The sequence below is a fragment of the Leptopilina heterotoma genome, unplaced genomic scaffold (genome assembly GCF_015476425.1).
Source record: "Leptopilina heterotoma isolate Lh14 unplaced genomic scaffold, ASM1547642v1 Lhet_10, whole genome shotgun sequence".
NCBI classification, from domain to species: Eukaryota; Metazoa; Arthropoda; class Insecta; order Hymenoptera; family Figitidae; genus Leptopilina; species Leptopilina heterotoma.
Window position 1 is genome coordinate 1,049,730 of NW_025110813.1, and position 15,150 is coordinate 1,064,879.

General features: G+C 24.1%; 1 protein-coding gene across 4 annotated transcripts in view; it reads left to right on the top strand.

The window, feature by feature from the left end:
- Positions 1–15,150, top strand: part of LOC122498560 (DNA ligase 3) — a 50,895-nt gene that overhangs the window by 26,801 nt on the left and 8,944 nt on the right. For all 4 annotated transcript variants that reach the window (XR_006301243.1, XR_006301244.1, XR_006301245.1 and 1 more), the window contains 17 exons: positions 1,134–1,213; positions 1,427–1,504; positions 1,828–2,005; positions 3,262–3,417; positions 4,053–4,184; positions 4,285–4,364; positions 4,717–4,804; positions 5,085–5,162; positions 5,266–5,389; positions 5,494–5,564; positions 6,124–6,270; positions 6,605–6,813; positions 7,140–7,608; positions 7,935–8,048; positions 8,559–8,653; positions 13,460–13,550; positions 14,645–14,795. Coding sequence is in view for 1 of the 4 variants with exons in the window: in XM_043606355.1 (XP_043462290.1) it covers positions 1,134–1,213; positions 1,427–1,504; positions 1,828–2,005; positions 3,262–3,417; positions 4,053–4,184; positions 4,285–4,364; positions 4,717–4,804; positions 5,085–5,162; positions 5,266–5,389; positions 5,494–5,564; positions 6,124–6,270; positions 6,605–6,813; positions 7,140–7,608; positions 7,935–8,048; positions 8,559–8,653; positions 13,460–13,550; positions 14,645–14,794 (2,340 nt within the window). In the remaining 3 variants the exon portion in view is untranslated. The remainder of the gene's footprint in view (positions 1–1,133; positions 1,214–1,426; positions 1,505–1,827; positions 2,006–3,261; positions 3,418–4,052; positions 4,185–4,284; positions 4,365–4,716; positions 4,805–5,084; positions 5,163–5,265; positions 5,390–5,493; positions 5,565–6,123; positions 6,271–6,604; positions 6,814–7,139; positions 7,609–7,934; positions 8,049–8,558; positions 8,654–13,459; positions 13,551–14,644; positions 14,796–15,150) is intronic.

Here is a 15,150-nt window from a genome sequence, read left to right on the forward strand (position 1 = left end):
TTACATCTGAAAAATAAAAAGCAGATAAAAAATAGAATAAAGAAATAAAAAACGAGAATTTATTTTTGAATCAATATTTTTTTATTATTTTCATTTTTCTTCCACGTTATTATAAAAGAATTTATCGATATCTATCTATATATAAAAAAAAACTTGGAAATTGAACAATGTTCGTTTTGTAATGACATTTTAACATTTTACAACGATTGCAAATTGCATTTTGTGAGATATAATATTTGTTTTCATTTTGCATGAAAAACATTTTTCCATCTGTGTAAATATATTACCGCAATAATTGATGGTCGCTAATTTACGACTACATTCTACGAATTTCTGATCTATGATGAAGATGAGATCATTGGATTTGGTTTACACAATTTTATGGAATTTCTTCGAAAAACTAAATTCAATAGTTTATATATGTTGATTTAGTGACGCTTTGAAAAAAATTTGCAAATGTATATGCATTGAATGATAATTTTCATTCATTGCAAACTATTACCTCAATGATGATGATGATGTTGATTTGATATAATAGGAAAAAACAGTTTAATCTTTGAAACAATTTTCTTTCCAAGTCCTAAGTTTTTTTTTGTATTAAAAAGAGAAAATTTTCGAATCTAAATTTTTTGAAATATGTAAATAAAAAATAAATTTTTTCTAATTTTAAATTAACGTTTAAAAATTGTTGACAATTAAAAAGAATGAACAATTTTTCATGTTATCGAAAGAAATTAAATTTTTATTAAATAATTGAAATTAATTTGTAGATTAATATTACAATGTTTATGCTAATCGCTTTTCTGAACAATTTTCTCTTTCCAGTGAATAATTGATAGTTTTTATTAATAAGTTGGAGATAAATTCTCTCCTTTAATCTGTATCATCTATTTCTCTCACTAGAATTATCTTTAAGATATAAATTACAACTCTTCGTAGTAGGATCGATTTATTAACTTTTTTTTGTATTCAAATCGAGAATTATTTATCTATTTTATTGTATTTTTTCGAACTTATTTTCAACAAATTTCTGTTTACACAAATAAAAGAATAAAAATACATATTTACATAAATATTTATTAATATGCGCATTAATGTTTATATTTTATATCTATTTTTAATTTTTTTAAAAGGTGGAAAATTTTTTAGCGAAACTGTCAACAATGACCAAGGAGGTTGAACAAATGAATCATTTCAAGTCTTTTATTGCCAGGTACGTTTAATTGAAAAACAAATGACAAAGTGACAAAAATTGGATTAATAAATACTAAACGAATTAATAATTAATTAAATTTTAGTGTTAAAGAATTATTTATCATGATTTATTTATAAAAATAGCTTCTCATTATAGACGAGAATGTAAAATTTGGTCAATTTTGATCAAGGATCAATATTTTGGAAATTAATTAAGAATTTCTTTTTTCAGATGCACAGAAAATGATTTGAAGATGATCATCAGATTAATTAAACATGACTTGAGAATTAACGCAGGACCAAAGCATATGTAAGAAATCTTCTCTTATTTAATTAAATAAAATTTTTGTTTCATAATTTTTATTTTATTCTCTAAATTCGTATTAGTTAAAACTTTTTTTTAGCAAAATTGTTGTCTTTTAACATTTTTTTTTTAATTCACTTATTAATGCAAATTATAAAAAATAAAATTAAAATGAAGTAAGTTCAAACTGCGAACAGACATCCAGAACTAGAAGATTATTAATATTTTTATTACCGATAAATTAATTTAAAATTGAATTTTAATCACTATTTTAATTTTTAATTTGATTTACGAATAAAAAATTTTGAATTTACATTTTTTTTTTGCAGATTGGAGGCAATTGACAAAGATGCGTACACTGCATTTCAGGTGTCGAACGATTTGGAAGCTGTGATCCAGCGTTGTTTAGGTGGTCCTTCATCTTCTAATTCTGATTCCGATTCTAAGAAAGATTCAATTAAAAAAAAAGTTGCTCTCACAATAATGACGCCAGTTTTACCAATGTTGGTGAGTTTTAAATTTGCAAAATTAAATTATAAATTTATTAAATATTATTTTTAATTATTAAATTCGTTAAACACACAAATTATTCTGGTCAACAACAAAAATACATCTTTTAATATTAAATTCGTTTATTCAATTTTTTTTATATATACACATTTTTTAATTTGAAATTTTACAATAAAAAGGAAATTCTGGTCAAATCATTAAGTGTCTATAAAGAGAGAAACAATAGTTTTTTTTCAAATAACAATCTGTTGTGAAAAATTGCAATGTTTTAAAATCTGGACATAGAATTAATTAATTAATTAGCTTTGTGTAGAGATAAATGAATATTAGTTTTTAATTAATTTTAACTGTTCACAATTTATTATTAACTATTACAAAACTCCCTATTAGAACGACCCGCTCTAGCAGGGGGTCTCAACGACAGTGTGATACTTTCTATCGCACGGGCCCCAACAACCCTGGGAGGCCCTGGTAGAGCGCATCGTGCGCACAACCCCTTAGGAAATTAGCCTGATGCGCAAATGTTATCAGAGAACATTAAATTTTAAAATAACTCCCACATTTGAAAAGTAGATATTACATTAAGATAGAGAATACTTATAATGTGCAAATTAGTTTTAGAAATATTAGATTCACTAAAATTATTGAAACTAAAAGCAAGTTTTGAAATTACTCAAAAATAAAAAAAAATCAGAATTAATCGAAAAAAAAAATTTTAAATGTGAGATTCCCGTGAGCAGTAAGTTTTAATCGACATCACATGGGACGATTTCTAGCTTTTAATTAATACATTTTTCATTTATTTTCCCGACGATGATTTAAACACAGCGAAATATTGTTATGATCGAAATTGTTCTTTTTAATTGTTTTGAAATTTATTTTTTATTTGGTCTCTGGTATTTTATACCTATGTAAAGAAAATTGGAAAATTAGAAATAAATTCTTTTCATCAGTTCAATTTTGCAAAAAAGAAAAAAAAGATATTTACTAAAATTACTGAAACTAAAAAAAGTAGTTTTGAAATTACTCAAAAAATTAAAATAAATTTATAATAATATACAATTGATTTTTAATGGAAAACGTTATGTTATTTGTTATATTAACTATTTATAAAATAATTAAAAATTTTACCATCCATTTAGATTAAATTCTTTATTGTATTTCTTTCTTTTTTGCAAAAAATGCTAAAATTGAAATTAAATTTCGTTTTATTTATGTTTACAAAGAAAAATTACTGAATTTTTTTCTTTTAGGCAGAAGCTTGCAAATCTGTAGAAATGGCGATGAAAAAATGTCCAGATGGAATGTTATCAGAAGTCAAATATGACGGTGAACGGGTTCAAGTGCACAAAAAAGGCGACGAATTCCGATATTTTAGTCGATCGTTAAAGCCGGTCATGGAGCATAAAGTAAGTTTATTTACATTTATATAATTAGATCGCTTTGAGAAATTTAATATTCATCTTTTTCTATAGGTACATTTTTTCTTTTATTACATTTGACAACATTTTTTTATAAAAATAATTTAATTTTTTCATTAGGACGTCAAAAATGGATAAATATTTTACAAAAATTCTAAATTGAAATTTTTTTGTTTTAAATTATGTATTCAAAAATAAATTTACAGATTTAGAAATATTTTTTAAATCTCGTTAAATGTCGTTACTTCTAAACAAAAATACTTAAAAAAATTTCTGTTTACATTCTTAGTTTTGTTTCCATGACCCAGTTTTTAATCAAAATACACTTTAGACTTTTTGCGCTTTTGTTTTGTTTTCTTTATGCGTAATATTTTTCATAATCTTTTTTCAGTGTTAAACAATTTTTATTAATGGGATTTTAAGTGACGATTTTCTCCAATTTGGAAATTATTTATCAAATTTCATTATGAAATTTATAAGTAACTTGGCAACATCTTGTCTAGTTTATTTTTCTTTCTTCGTTGTCACTTAGAATTAAAATTAGAGTGTAAATTAAATTTTTCTTCAATCCGGAATTTATTTTCAATTTTCGTTTGGTACAAATTGAAAATATTTTATTTCAGGTAAAGACACTGAAAGATTTCATTCCCCAAGCGTTTCCAAATGCAGATGATTTAATTTTGGACGCAGAAATTTTAATGATTGATACGAGAACTGGACAACCTTTGCCATTCGGCACATTGGGAATTCATAAAGTAAAATGTTTGATTAGAATAATAATCACTAACGTATTGAATTGCAATGATGATATTAATTTTTTAATATCTATTTATCATTTCTTTTTTTTTTCAACAGAGAGCCGAATTTAAAGACGCAAATGTTTGTTTGTTTGTGTTTGACTGTATTTACATGAATGGCGAAATACTTCTAAACAAGTGAGAATATTGTTGATGACATTTTTCCTGTTTTGTCAATGTGTCACAACTCATTGAGATCATTATTCTATTTTTTGTTTGTTTACTTTCTTCTACTTTTTACTTTTTTCTTCCTCTTTTTTTACTTTTTCTACTTGTTGTATTTTTATTGCATTTTTCAATGAGTTAATTTTATATTGAAAGCTTTGTTCTATTTTTTTGTTTATTTGATTTTATTTTTGCTTTTTTTTTCTTTCCTCTAATTTCCTTGTTGTATTTTTATTGCACTTTTTCATTGAATTAATTTGATATCACTTTCTATTTTATTTTATGTTTCTGAGTAAATTTTTATACTATTATTTTCACATTTTAGGACAATGAAAGAAAGACGGGAAATCCTGGAGAATAATTTGACAGAAATTCCTAATCGTATAAAACTTTCTGAAATTCAGGAAATAAATGTGAGTATTGACAAAAAATAAAGACAAAAAAATATTTCTTTATTAATTATAGGAAAGGAATTTTTTTTTTTTTTTATTAATTTAAATAATGTTTCTTTATTAATTTAAAAAGTAAAATTTAATTACACGGAAATTAAATTAAATAAAAATTAAATTCAAACTAAATTAAATTCAAATTAAATTCAAATTAAATTCAATTAAATTCGCCTTAAGTTGAAAGTAATTTAATGTTAACTCTTTGTTAATCGAAGTATTTGTTCAATAAGAATAATTCTTTTAGAAACCGAAAGATTTGGCAGAAATGATAGCAAAAGTTTTGAAAATGGGCCTTGAGGGATTAGTTCTAAAGAGTGTAACTGTGAGTATTAAGAAAATTGTTTACATACATTTTACGTTTATAAAAGTTTATAAACGTAAAATTTTATAAATACTTAATTTAAATTTGAATCTCAAATTTACAGAGTAAATATGAGCCTGGAAAGCGGCATTGGTTGAAGGTAAAGAAGGATTATTTATGTCAAGGCGCAATGGCTGATACCGCAGATCTCGTGGTTCTCGGTGCTTGGTATGGCACTGGTCATAAAGGTTCTAAAATTCAAAAAGATTTTATACTCTTTTATATGAATTTAATCTTTAAATAATTAAAGGAATTGAATTTACGAATCTTTAATTTTATTTTCTTATTTCAGGTGGTATGATGTCTGTTTTCCTCATGGGATGTTACGATACCGATAGAGATGTTTGGCTCACTGTGACTAAGGTAGAGTATTGATTAACAATTTTTGACTTCTTTTTTTCAGTATTTTTCTCCTTTTATTTGAATTTGAAATTTTTTTTTCTTTCCCTAAAAAAATTATTTCATTTTATTACAAAATTAATTTTTTCCATTGAATCGATTTTCTTTTTCCATAACTTCTATTTTTCCCTTTTTTCCTTTAGCACCTTTTTATTTTACCATAGAATTGAATTTTATATTATAATTTCTAAAAAATAGATTACTTCATTTTTTTTATTTTTAAATTATTTAATTTAAAAACTAAACAATATTATTATTTCCAAGCTTTCGTTTTCTTCTTTTTCGAATTTTTGGACTTTAATTATTATTAATTAAGTCTATCACTAAATGTGACTCTTGATTTGATTACTGAATTAATCTGAACATTATTAAAAAAAATTCCACTTAAATGATTTTAATATCTGTTTGAAAATTGAATTAATCATTTAATTTAATCTGAATGATTTTTTTTTTAATTAAATCGGATAATCGAGTTTTATTAATAATAAATTTTTATGTATTTTTTTTTTTTTGATAAAAATAGGTCCACACTGGTCACGATGATGCAACTTTGGAGAAACTTCAGGACGAACTTGATATGGTGAAAATAGGAAAGGATCCGAGTCTTGTTCCAAAATGGATGAAAGCAAATAAACCAATGATACCAGATTTTGTAGCGAAAGATCCGAAGGTATTTTTTATTAATAATTAAATAAATAAATTGACAAAATAGAAAAAATTCCACAATTCAAATTAATTTTGAAGAAGTACAAATTAAATTCAAGAATGTTAAAAAATATAATTTTTTGCCTTCTTATCTTTTTACTTATGAAAATAAATAGAAATAAAATAATAAATATTAATTTTAATAAATTAAAAAACATTTGAAGTAAAAATAATATAATAAGTATTAGTTTTAAAAAATTAAATACGTTAAGTAAATGAATCATTTTTTGAAATGTAAAATCAATTATTAATTATGTGTTCTTATTCCTGAATAAAATTAAGACCTGATTTTTTTTCAGAATCAGCCAGTTTGGGAAATTACTGGTGCAGAATTTACAAATCAAGGAGTACATACGGCCGATGGAATTAGTATCAGATTTCCAAGAGTGACTCGAATCAGAAGTGACAAAAATTGGGAAACGGCGACAAATCTCAACGAATTGCGAAATCTCTTCAAGACCAGCACTGAATCAACGGATTTTTCACTTCTTTTAGCTTCAACTAGCAAGTAAGTTTTGCAAGTTTTTTCCACACTTTCTTCTTTTCTTTCACAATTTTTGTCCCGTTATTGAATTTTCATTATTCGAAAATATGTTTATTCTTTTTCACTTTCAATTTGAAATTTGTCCTTTTCATTTAATAACCTTGAAGTTTCTTTTATAAACTTTTTATATAAATTTAATATAAATTTTATATAATAAATTTTATATGAGAAAATAAATAATTTTCTTTATATAAAGAAAAGAAAATTATATAAATTTCTTGTAAATATTATTAAAACATTTTCTTTTCTTTCCTTATTTTTATTATTTTTATTTTATTACTTTCAAAAAGAGATTCCAGTGAAGAAACTAAAAAGTCAAAGACGACGACAAAGAAGGAGAAAAAAACGAAGACTGATTCAAAAGGTACAGGAACATTGGACGTATTTGTGAAAAGAGAAATAAAAAATGAACCAAATTCACCAGAGAAAAGTCCAAAGAAACGGCAAAAAATTGAAAAGGTCAAGTTGAGTGTGAATACCAGAATAGAGGATTCCTTCATTGATACTTCGGACGAGGAAAAATATGAGGAAAAAATAGAGCAAGAATTGGACACCATTACCTCGGATGGAGGAGACAATTTAAAAGTGAAAAAAGTGAAAAAAGAAATGGATAAATATGAAATAGATGATCATAAATACAAAAAAGAATCCAGTCGAAAAAGAAATTCAAGGGAAAAAATTGAAATTGGAGAATGTAGTAAAGCTCCAGTAATAATTGATGAAAATCAAGCAAAATTCTATTCGTTTCATGGAAATGATGTGAGTACAATCTTAATTATTTTTCTAATATAATTCCGATTAGAAATTAAATTTATCTAAATTAATTAATCTAATAATTTTAAATCTAATTATAATTATTTCTAATTTCAATTTTAAATTATTTCTAATTTTAATTATAAATTATTTCTAATTCTAAGAAAAGTAATAATTATTTTTCTAATAAATTTTCTTTATTGAAACTAATTTTGAATAATTGTCGAAATTAAAAATTTCTTTCATGCGAGTAAAATTTTACACAGATTTCTAAATTTGTACGAGGTTTAAATTTTCACAATTTATTTTCTATTTCACTTTGCGGTTTACAGTACATTGAGTACAATGAGAAAGGAATTCCTTTGAATTGGATAGAAGGCAGAAAACCACCAGAAATTTTACCAGGAAATGCTAAATTTCTAACTCAACTCGATGAAAACGAATTGGTAAAGTTATTTTCTCAATAAAAAATGTTTATTACAATTATCATAATTATTTTTATATTTCTTTCTTTCTCTTATAGATTTATTCTAAGGGTAATTTTTTATTTATTTTATTCTTAATTTTTTCTCCTAATTTTTACTTCTACTTTCTTTTTTTTTTTTAAATTGTAAAAGATAATTTTTTTGAAATTAAATTTATTTAATTGAAATATTAGAATTCTTTTTAGAATATTTTTTATCAAATTTAAAAAAATTGTTTTTCTTTAAATTTGTTGTGTTTTTTATTTTATTTTCTTTAAATGTTTTGAAACTTTTGCGAAACGATTTCAAAATCTAATTTTTGAGGAAGTTATGTAACTTCTTTAATTAGATCTCTTTAAATTTCATCATTCGTTTGATAAATATTTGCGTGCTGAGAGAAAGAGAGAAAGAAGAGATATTATAACTTGTGCAAAAATTGCGTTGCATTTCGTTTTAGTTTTGATAATTCTATTATCTTTGATAATATTTCAGAATACTAAATGTGTCTTGAGGAGGAATATTCGTGTCACATTTGCCAGAGATTATAAGCGAAAAGAAAGAAGAAGACTTGCCAGAACATTAAAAACGTATCCTTTTCTTTACTTTTTATTTAGAAGAGAAGTTAGAAGAAAATTTTTTCAATTTCGAAGAAAATTTTATTTAAATTCTTGTTTATTTGCTCCATTTAGAGCTTTTTTTTATTTTTGTTTTGGGAAAATTTGAGTTCCGATTCTTTGAAATTTGGAAATTTTCACTAAAAAAAAGAAATTCGGATATTTTAATGAAATTATTTGTTTTTATGAACTTTTTCTTTAAATTCAACGTTTCTTTACAAAACCATTATTTTTTTTAATTCAATTTTTAGCTCATTATAAGTAATTAATTAAAAATTAAGTAAAAAAAAAAATAATAAAGTAAAAACTTTCATAATTTTAGAAATTTTTATTTTTTTTTTTAAGATCAAATTATTAGTTTTGATTAACTTTTCTTTTAAATTTTTTTTAACTAAAAAAAATTAAGTAATTAATTAAAAATTGTAAATTGATTAAAAAATTTCTTGATTTTAGAAATTTTAACTTTATTAAAATTCTGCTTTTAATTATTATAGTTAACTGTTTCGAAAATTAATTAGCGATTAATTAATTAATTATACGGCGACTTTTTTCTGAGAAAAATTTCATTTCGAATTTTCGAGAAAAGAGAAATTCTCCCGAATTTAGAAAACATATTCGAATTATTCGAAATTTATTTTGAATAATTATTAACCTTCGCGCTACCGGATGGCCACCCAGGGTGGCCAAGCAATAAATAATGTTGTAAATCTGCTCGATTTTTGCATCAATCGAATCGCGATTTTAAGTCACTGAACAAAATTTTATCTACTTTCGAAAAATAAAAAAAATAAATTTTTTTTTACATTTCTTCTTGTTTATTTATAACAATTAAAAAACTATGTTCAACACTACTGAAAAACGTTCGGATGTTATTTTGTATATTGCAAAAAAATAAAAATGAAATCATGAAAGTTTCACAATAAAATTGTTTTATGTCAATAAATACAACATATTTTGATGTTACAATGAATTTTTTATTTGTTTAAACAAATTATTGTTGTTATTTACCAACTTTTTACAGAATGCACTTAGAAAGTTGCAGTTTTTTTCTAATTTTGCAATTTATTAATCTTATATGATCACAAATATGTAAAGAGTAAAAATTAAATTATTATTTAAACAATTTTTAAACAAATTATTGTTGCTATTTACCAACTTTTTACAGAATACACCTAGAAAGTTGCAGTTTTTTCCTAATTTTGCAATTTACTAAACCTTATATGATTATAAATAAAAAAATCAAAATTGAATTGTTATTTAAACCATTTTTAAACAAATTAATAATTCGTTTATAAATTGTAATATGTAATAATATAAGGTTTAGTAAATTGCAAAATTAGTAAAAAACTGCAACTTTCTAGGTGTATTCTGTAAAAAGTTGGTAAATAACAACAATAATTTGTTTAAATAATTTTTTACTAATATTTATGATTCGTTTCAATAAATATTTTCTTTAATTTTTGATTTAATACTAAGTAACGTTAAAAAAAGAAAAGTTTTCAAAAATTTTCTAATCTCTTTGTTTATTTGAAAATTAAAGGTTTTTGCAATAACAAATTTTTTAAACAATTGCAATATGCATAAAACCTTTATTAAAATACAGCAATTGTATTAACACATAGTTAGGGGCCGTACACATAATACGTCACGCGATTTTTGACCATTTTTGACCCCTCCCTCCCCCTATGTCACACTTCGTCACAAACCTTGAACCCCTCCCTCCCCCTACGTCACGTCACACACGTAAATTTCACTGTAAATTTTATACATTGGACATTATATATTATATACAACACTCTAAATTATTGAATCAGTTAGAAATAACTGATTTAGAAGCAAGAAATCAGTCACTAATTCAAATAGTAATATTTTTTTTCTGACAATTAGTTAAAAATAACTGATGTTTCAATAAAATTTTTTTGGATTGATTTAATTATTAGTCACGTTTAACTACCTACATAGCACCGAAACTTTCCTAACAATTTATTGAAGGCAAGCTTCGAAATATTTAAATGCAATGTTTAGTAAAAATTGTATAAAGATTTAAATATCCCACTTCAATAAATGTTTAGCGCGAAACATTCCTGAAAATTTAACTTAAATTTTCAGCAAAATTTTTACGAAAGTATAGTCAAAAGTGTAATTAAATGTTCAGGAAACTTTCAAGCTATATTTTTAAGAAAATTTGACGATAAACATTTATTGGAGTGAGAAATTTAAATCTTTACACAATTTTAAATAAACTAATTGCTAGTAAACTTTTCGAAGTATGCAAGCAAATCTTTAATATACATATATTTAGAAAAGTTTCGGTGTTTTGTGGATAATTTTTCAGTTATTTTTAACTGATTCAGAAGCAAAAAGTCAGTCACTGCTGATTGTCAGTTAAAACCAAGATTTTTAACTGATTCAAATTAAGAGAATATATTATTTATCATATTATATTATAAATAATAAACCAATAGATGTTAAATAGGTACATAATAGATATTAAATAGTTTAAAGCATTTTTAACTTGTTTTATTTAGAAAAAGTGCCATTGTCACATATAATTTCTTATAATCTTTGAATTTAAAAGATTGTGACGTAACACATGAGTTCACCCCCCCCCTCCCCCATGTCACACTTAGTCACAATTCTCAGACCCCCTCCCTCCCCCTAGCCGCGTGACGTATTATGTGTACGACCCCTTATTTACAAAAAGTTTGATGAATTTTAATCGTTTTTGAAATATAAAAGTAAAAAAGCGTTTGGCCACCCCGGGTGGCCATCCGGTAGCCCGCGTATACAAAAATCTTTGGTAGCGCGAAGGTTAAATTAAAGTAAAAATTAAGAAAATAAAAAAAAACTTTCCCATCAAAAACTAAAAATTAGATTTTTAAAAATTTATAAAAATTCGAATTCCTCTTTTTTTGAAATGAAAATTTTCTAATTTTCTTGAGGAGAAAAAACTCAATGTCCAGGTAGAAAAAGGTGATAATTTTCCCCTTTGGTAAAGTGTGCCATCCTCTTGGAAAAACATGAAGTTATATCCAAAAACGTATTACTTTGCTTCCTTTGCTTCTTAGTTCTCGCGCTCTCTTCATAAATATGAAAATGAAAAAGATCAACATGACGCGTTGGGTAGAAAAAAAAATATTGTAACAGAAAATACCTTGACGCAATCAATTTCAATTGTAATTTATTTTGCTCTCATTTTTTTCCAATTTTAAAGAGGAAAGGAAATTTCTCTCTTTTTTCTTTATTTATTTCTCTTCTTTTGTAGATTTATTGTAAGTGTAATTTTTTATTCTCTATTGTTTACTTTTATTGTTCTTTTTATTTCTTCCATTAGTCAAAAGATTCTTTTCTTTTAAATTAAAATTTTTTTTGCATGAAATAGAATAAATTCTTTTTAGTAATTTTTATTTTTTTCAATTTTTTTTTTAGTTTAATTGGAAAAAAGTCGCTTTTAATTAATTTTGTTTTAATGGTTGATTATTTGAAAATTTATAATAACTCTTCTTTGAATTCACAATTTTGTCATTTAAAATCACTAAGTAATTAATTTCCGTTTAATGTCAAACACGAATCAAAATATACAATTTATTGCACTTTATTGATGAAATATTCACTATTTGAAAATTTGACTTTGTTTTCTCATTTTATTTATTTGAAACGATTGTCATTTCTATAAGAGGCTTAACTCGCTAATTAATAATTCAATATGCGTAACAAATTATCGAATCAATAGATTTATCAAAAATTCATAACTGCTTTTATTCTAATTCTTCCTCTTTGATATAATCACTTAATTAATTCGTTTATTATATTAGAATTTATTTTCTTCTATGAATTTCTATTTTTACTTTTACTTTTATTAATAGGGAAAAAGGAAAGGAAAATTTCCCTAAATAGAATTTCATTTATTTGGAAAATTTTTCTATTATAATACTATTAACTGTCTAAACAAAAATGGAGCGTTCTTGGTAATTATTTATTTTATTTCTTTTTTTTTGTTCGTTAAATTAGTTTTTTCTCGGAAGCTTACAGACTTTTGAAACGCGCCAACAACCCTTGTGAAGAGTAGTAATTATAACTCTGCATTTGTAAGTAGTTTTCTTAGAGAGGGAAAAAGCTAAAAAATAGAAAAGGAGCACTCGAGGGAAAAGTATGTCGTCTTTGACTCTATTTCTTGTGAATACAAAACGTCTTATTGGACAGATTACATTCCCGAGGGCAATTTTTACAGGATGACCCAGCGACAATCTAACGGTCCATTTTTCTCAACAAGAAATATACACGAGAGATGAAATTTTCACGATTTTCTCATATTTCATTTTTTTTATTTTATTTGTACCTCTTTACTTTAGTCTACTGATTTTTTGTTTATTTTATTTGTCTCTGTTTATTTTGGTTTAATGATTTTTTTTATTCATTTCTGCATTTTATTTGCATCTCTTTATTTTCAATTTATTTCTTTATTTTATTTGCAACTCTTTATTTCAATTTACTGATTTTTTATTTATTTTTTTTTTATTTCTAAAAATTAGAACTGTAATTCGTAAAATAGCTTCTAAAATTTTAACTGAAATTCTTTTTCAAATCAATTCTTATTGGAAAGTTTTACGAGAATTCAATTATTTAAATACAAAAATAGATGATAAAATAATTGAACATTTCTAAAAATTTATGTTAATGATTTTTTATTTATAAATTTATTTATTATATTTTTTCGCTGATTGTAAATAAATCATTTTATTTTCCTTAATTCATTTATTTTTTCAAACAATTTTTTAGTCTCGGTGCAACAATTCTTGATGATGAGGATTTATCCACAACGACCCATATGATTCATAGCAGTGCAAAAGTTCCTGCCTCAATTCTTCAGGTTGAATTCAACATTTATTTTTTCAAGGGAAAATTGACTTCATTTTCAGTGAAAATAAAGTCAAATGGTTCCATTTTTTTCAAAAATGAAGAAATATTTTTCAAATGAACAATGGCAATTTTTTTGCATTTTTAGAATTTGTTTTCTTATATTATTTTTCGGGTTTAGATTGAATTTTTTTCACACGCTTTGTAAATTAAATTTTATTTAAATTGCGAAATCTAAAAATCTAAAATTTAATTAATCTGAAATTAAAATCTTTCTTTAAAATGAAAAGAATTAAAAGAATTTTGTTGTAAATAATAATTATTTTTTTGTAAAAGAAATTCGAATTTTGACATAATTTATTTTAGGAATATATTTTCCTGTTGACAAAAATTAATGGTTTAAATATTGGTGAATATTTTCTAAAAATGTCGATGGTGTAAATTTTCGTTTACATATTTAAAGGTGTCACACGTGAGTATGTGATCAAATTGTAAAGTGATTACTGACGCTATTAGACGGCCAAACGGTTTAAACTGGTTGGTTGAGACTAATAATTGTTGCTGCCTTCCCACATCGGTTATCCGTTAACTTTTACTGGCAAGTCGATAATCCATAACTTGTTATTGATTACCGGCAGTTTGCCCGTAAAAAAAGGAAGAAAAATTACTAAATACGTTTCTCATCAATTTTTTAATTGAACTCTTCTACAAAATTTTCATTTTTTTTATTATTTAACAATTTAAACAATTTGAGCATACAATTATAATTTATTATTAAATATTTGTTTATCATTAGCAATTCTTTTTGGTTTTTTAATTATAATATTAACAGAATAATGGAATACAAAAATTTTTTAATTAATCCGTAAAATTATTTTTTATTATTGTTTGTAATTAAAATTTTACTTGAAATTAATTTTGCACGAGATGAGAAAAGCGTATTTATGTAGATATAATTTAAAAGATATCATCACTTTGTGAATTAAAATAGAATAGAATGCTTTATATTGTTGAATTGCTTGAATATTTTCGTTAATTATTATACGTTGTAATAAAGAATAAAATGAAAAAAGAAATAATAATTGTGAATAATTGAAATATTTTCAGGAATATAATGGCGTACCAACTTATGCGAGGCATGTTCACCAATCATGGGTGGAAAATTGTGCTTCAGAGTCGAAAATGCAGGATCCCTCCGTTTACGCTGTAATTTTGACTGGCGTTTATTGCACTTGTCCCTGTCCTCATGGAAGATGAGGTAATTTAAACTCAATTAATGAAAATAACACGTTAAAACAATTAGGCGAGACATTTTAATTGAGAGGGCATTTTGAAAATTTCATAATCTGAATTATTATTGAACGAAAAAAATGTCAAAATAATTGTTCTTTTTGGATTTCTACTTTTTTTTTGGGGGGTTTTTTCCTTTTATTTTCGGCTTTTTCGATTTTTCTTCTTCTTCTTTTTCTTCTTTTTCTTCTTCCTCTTCGAAAGATTTTTGAATTTATTTTTCTGTTGATACTTCACTTTTTTTGTTTTTCACGCTTTGAAAATGAAAGTTTTGAAAATAATAATTTCTTCATTTTGGTGATTATTAATTTCTCTACTTTTAA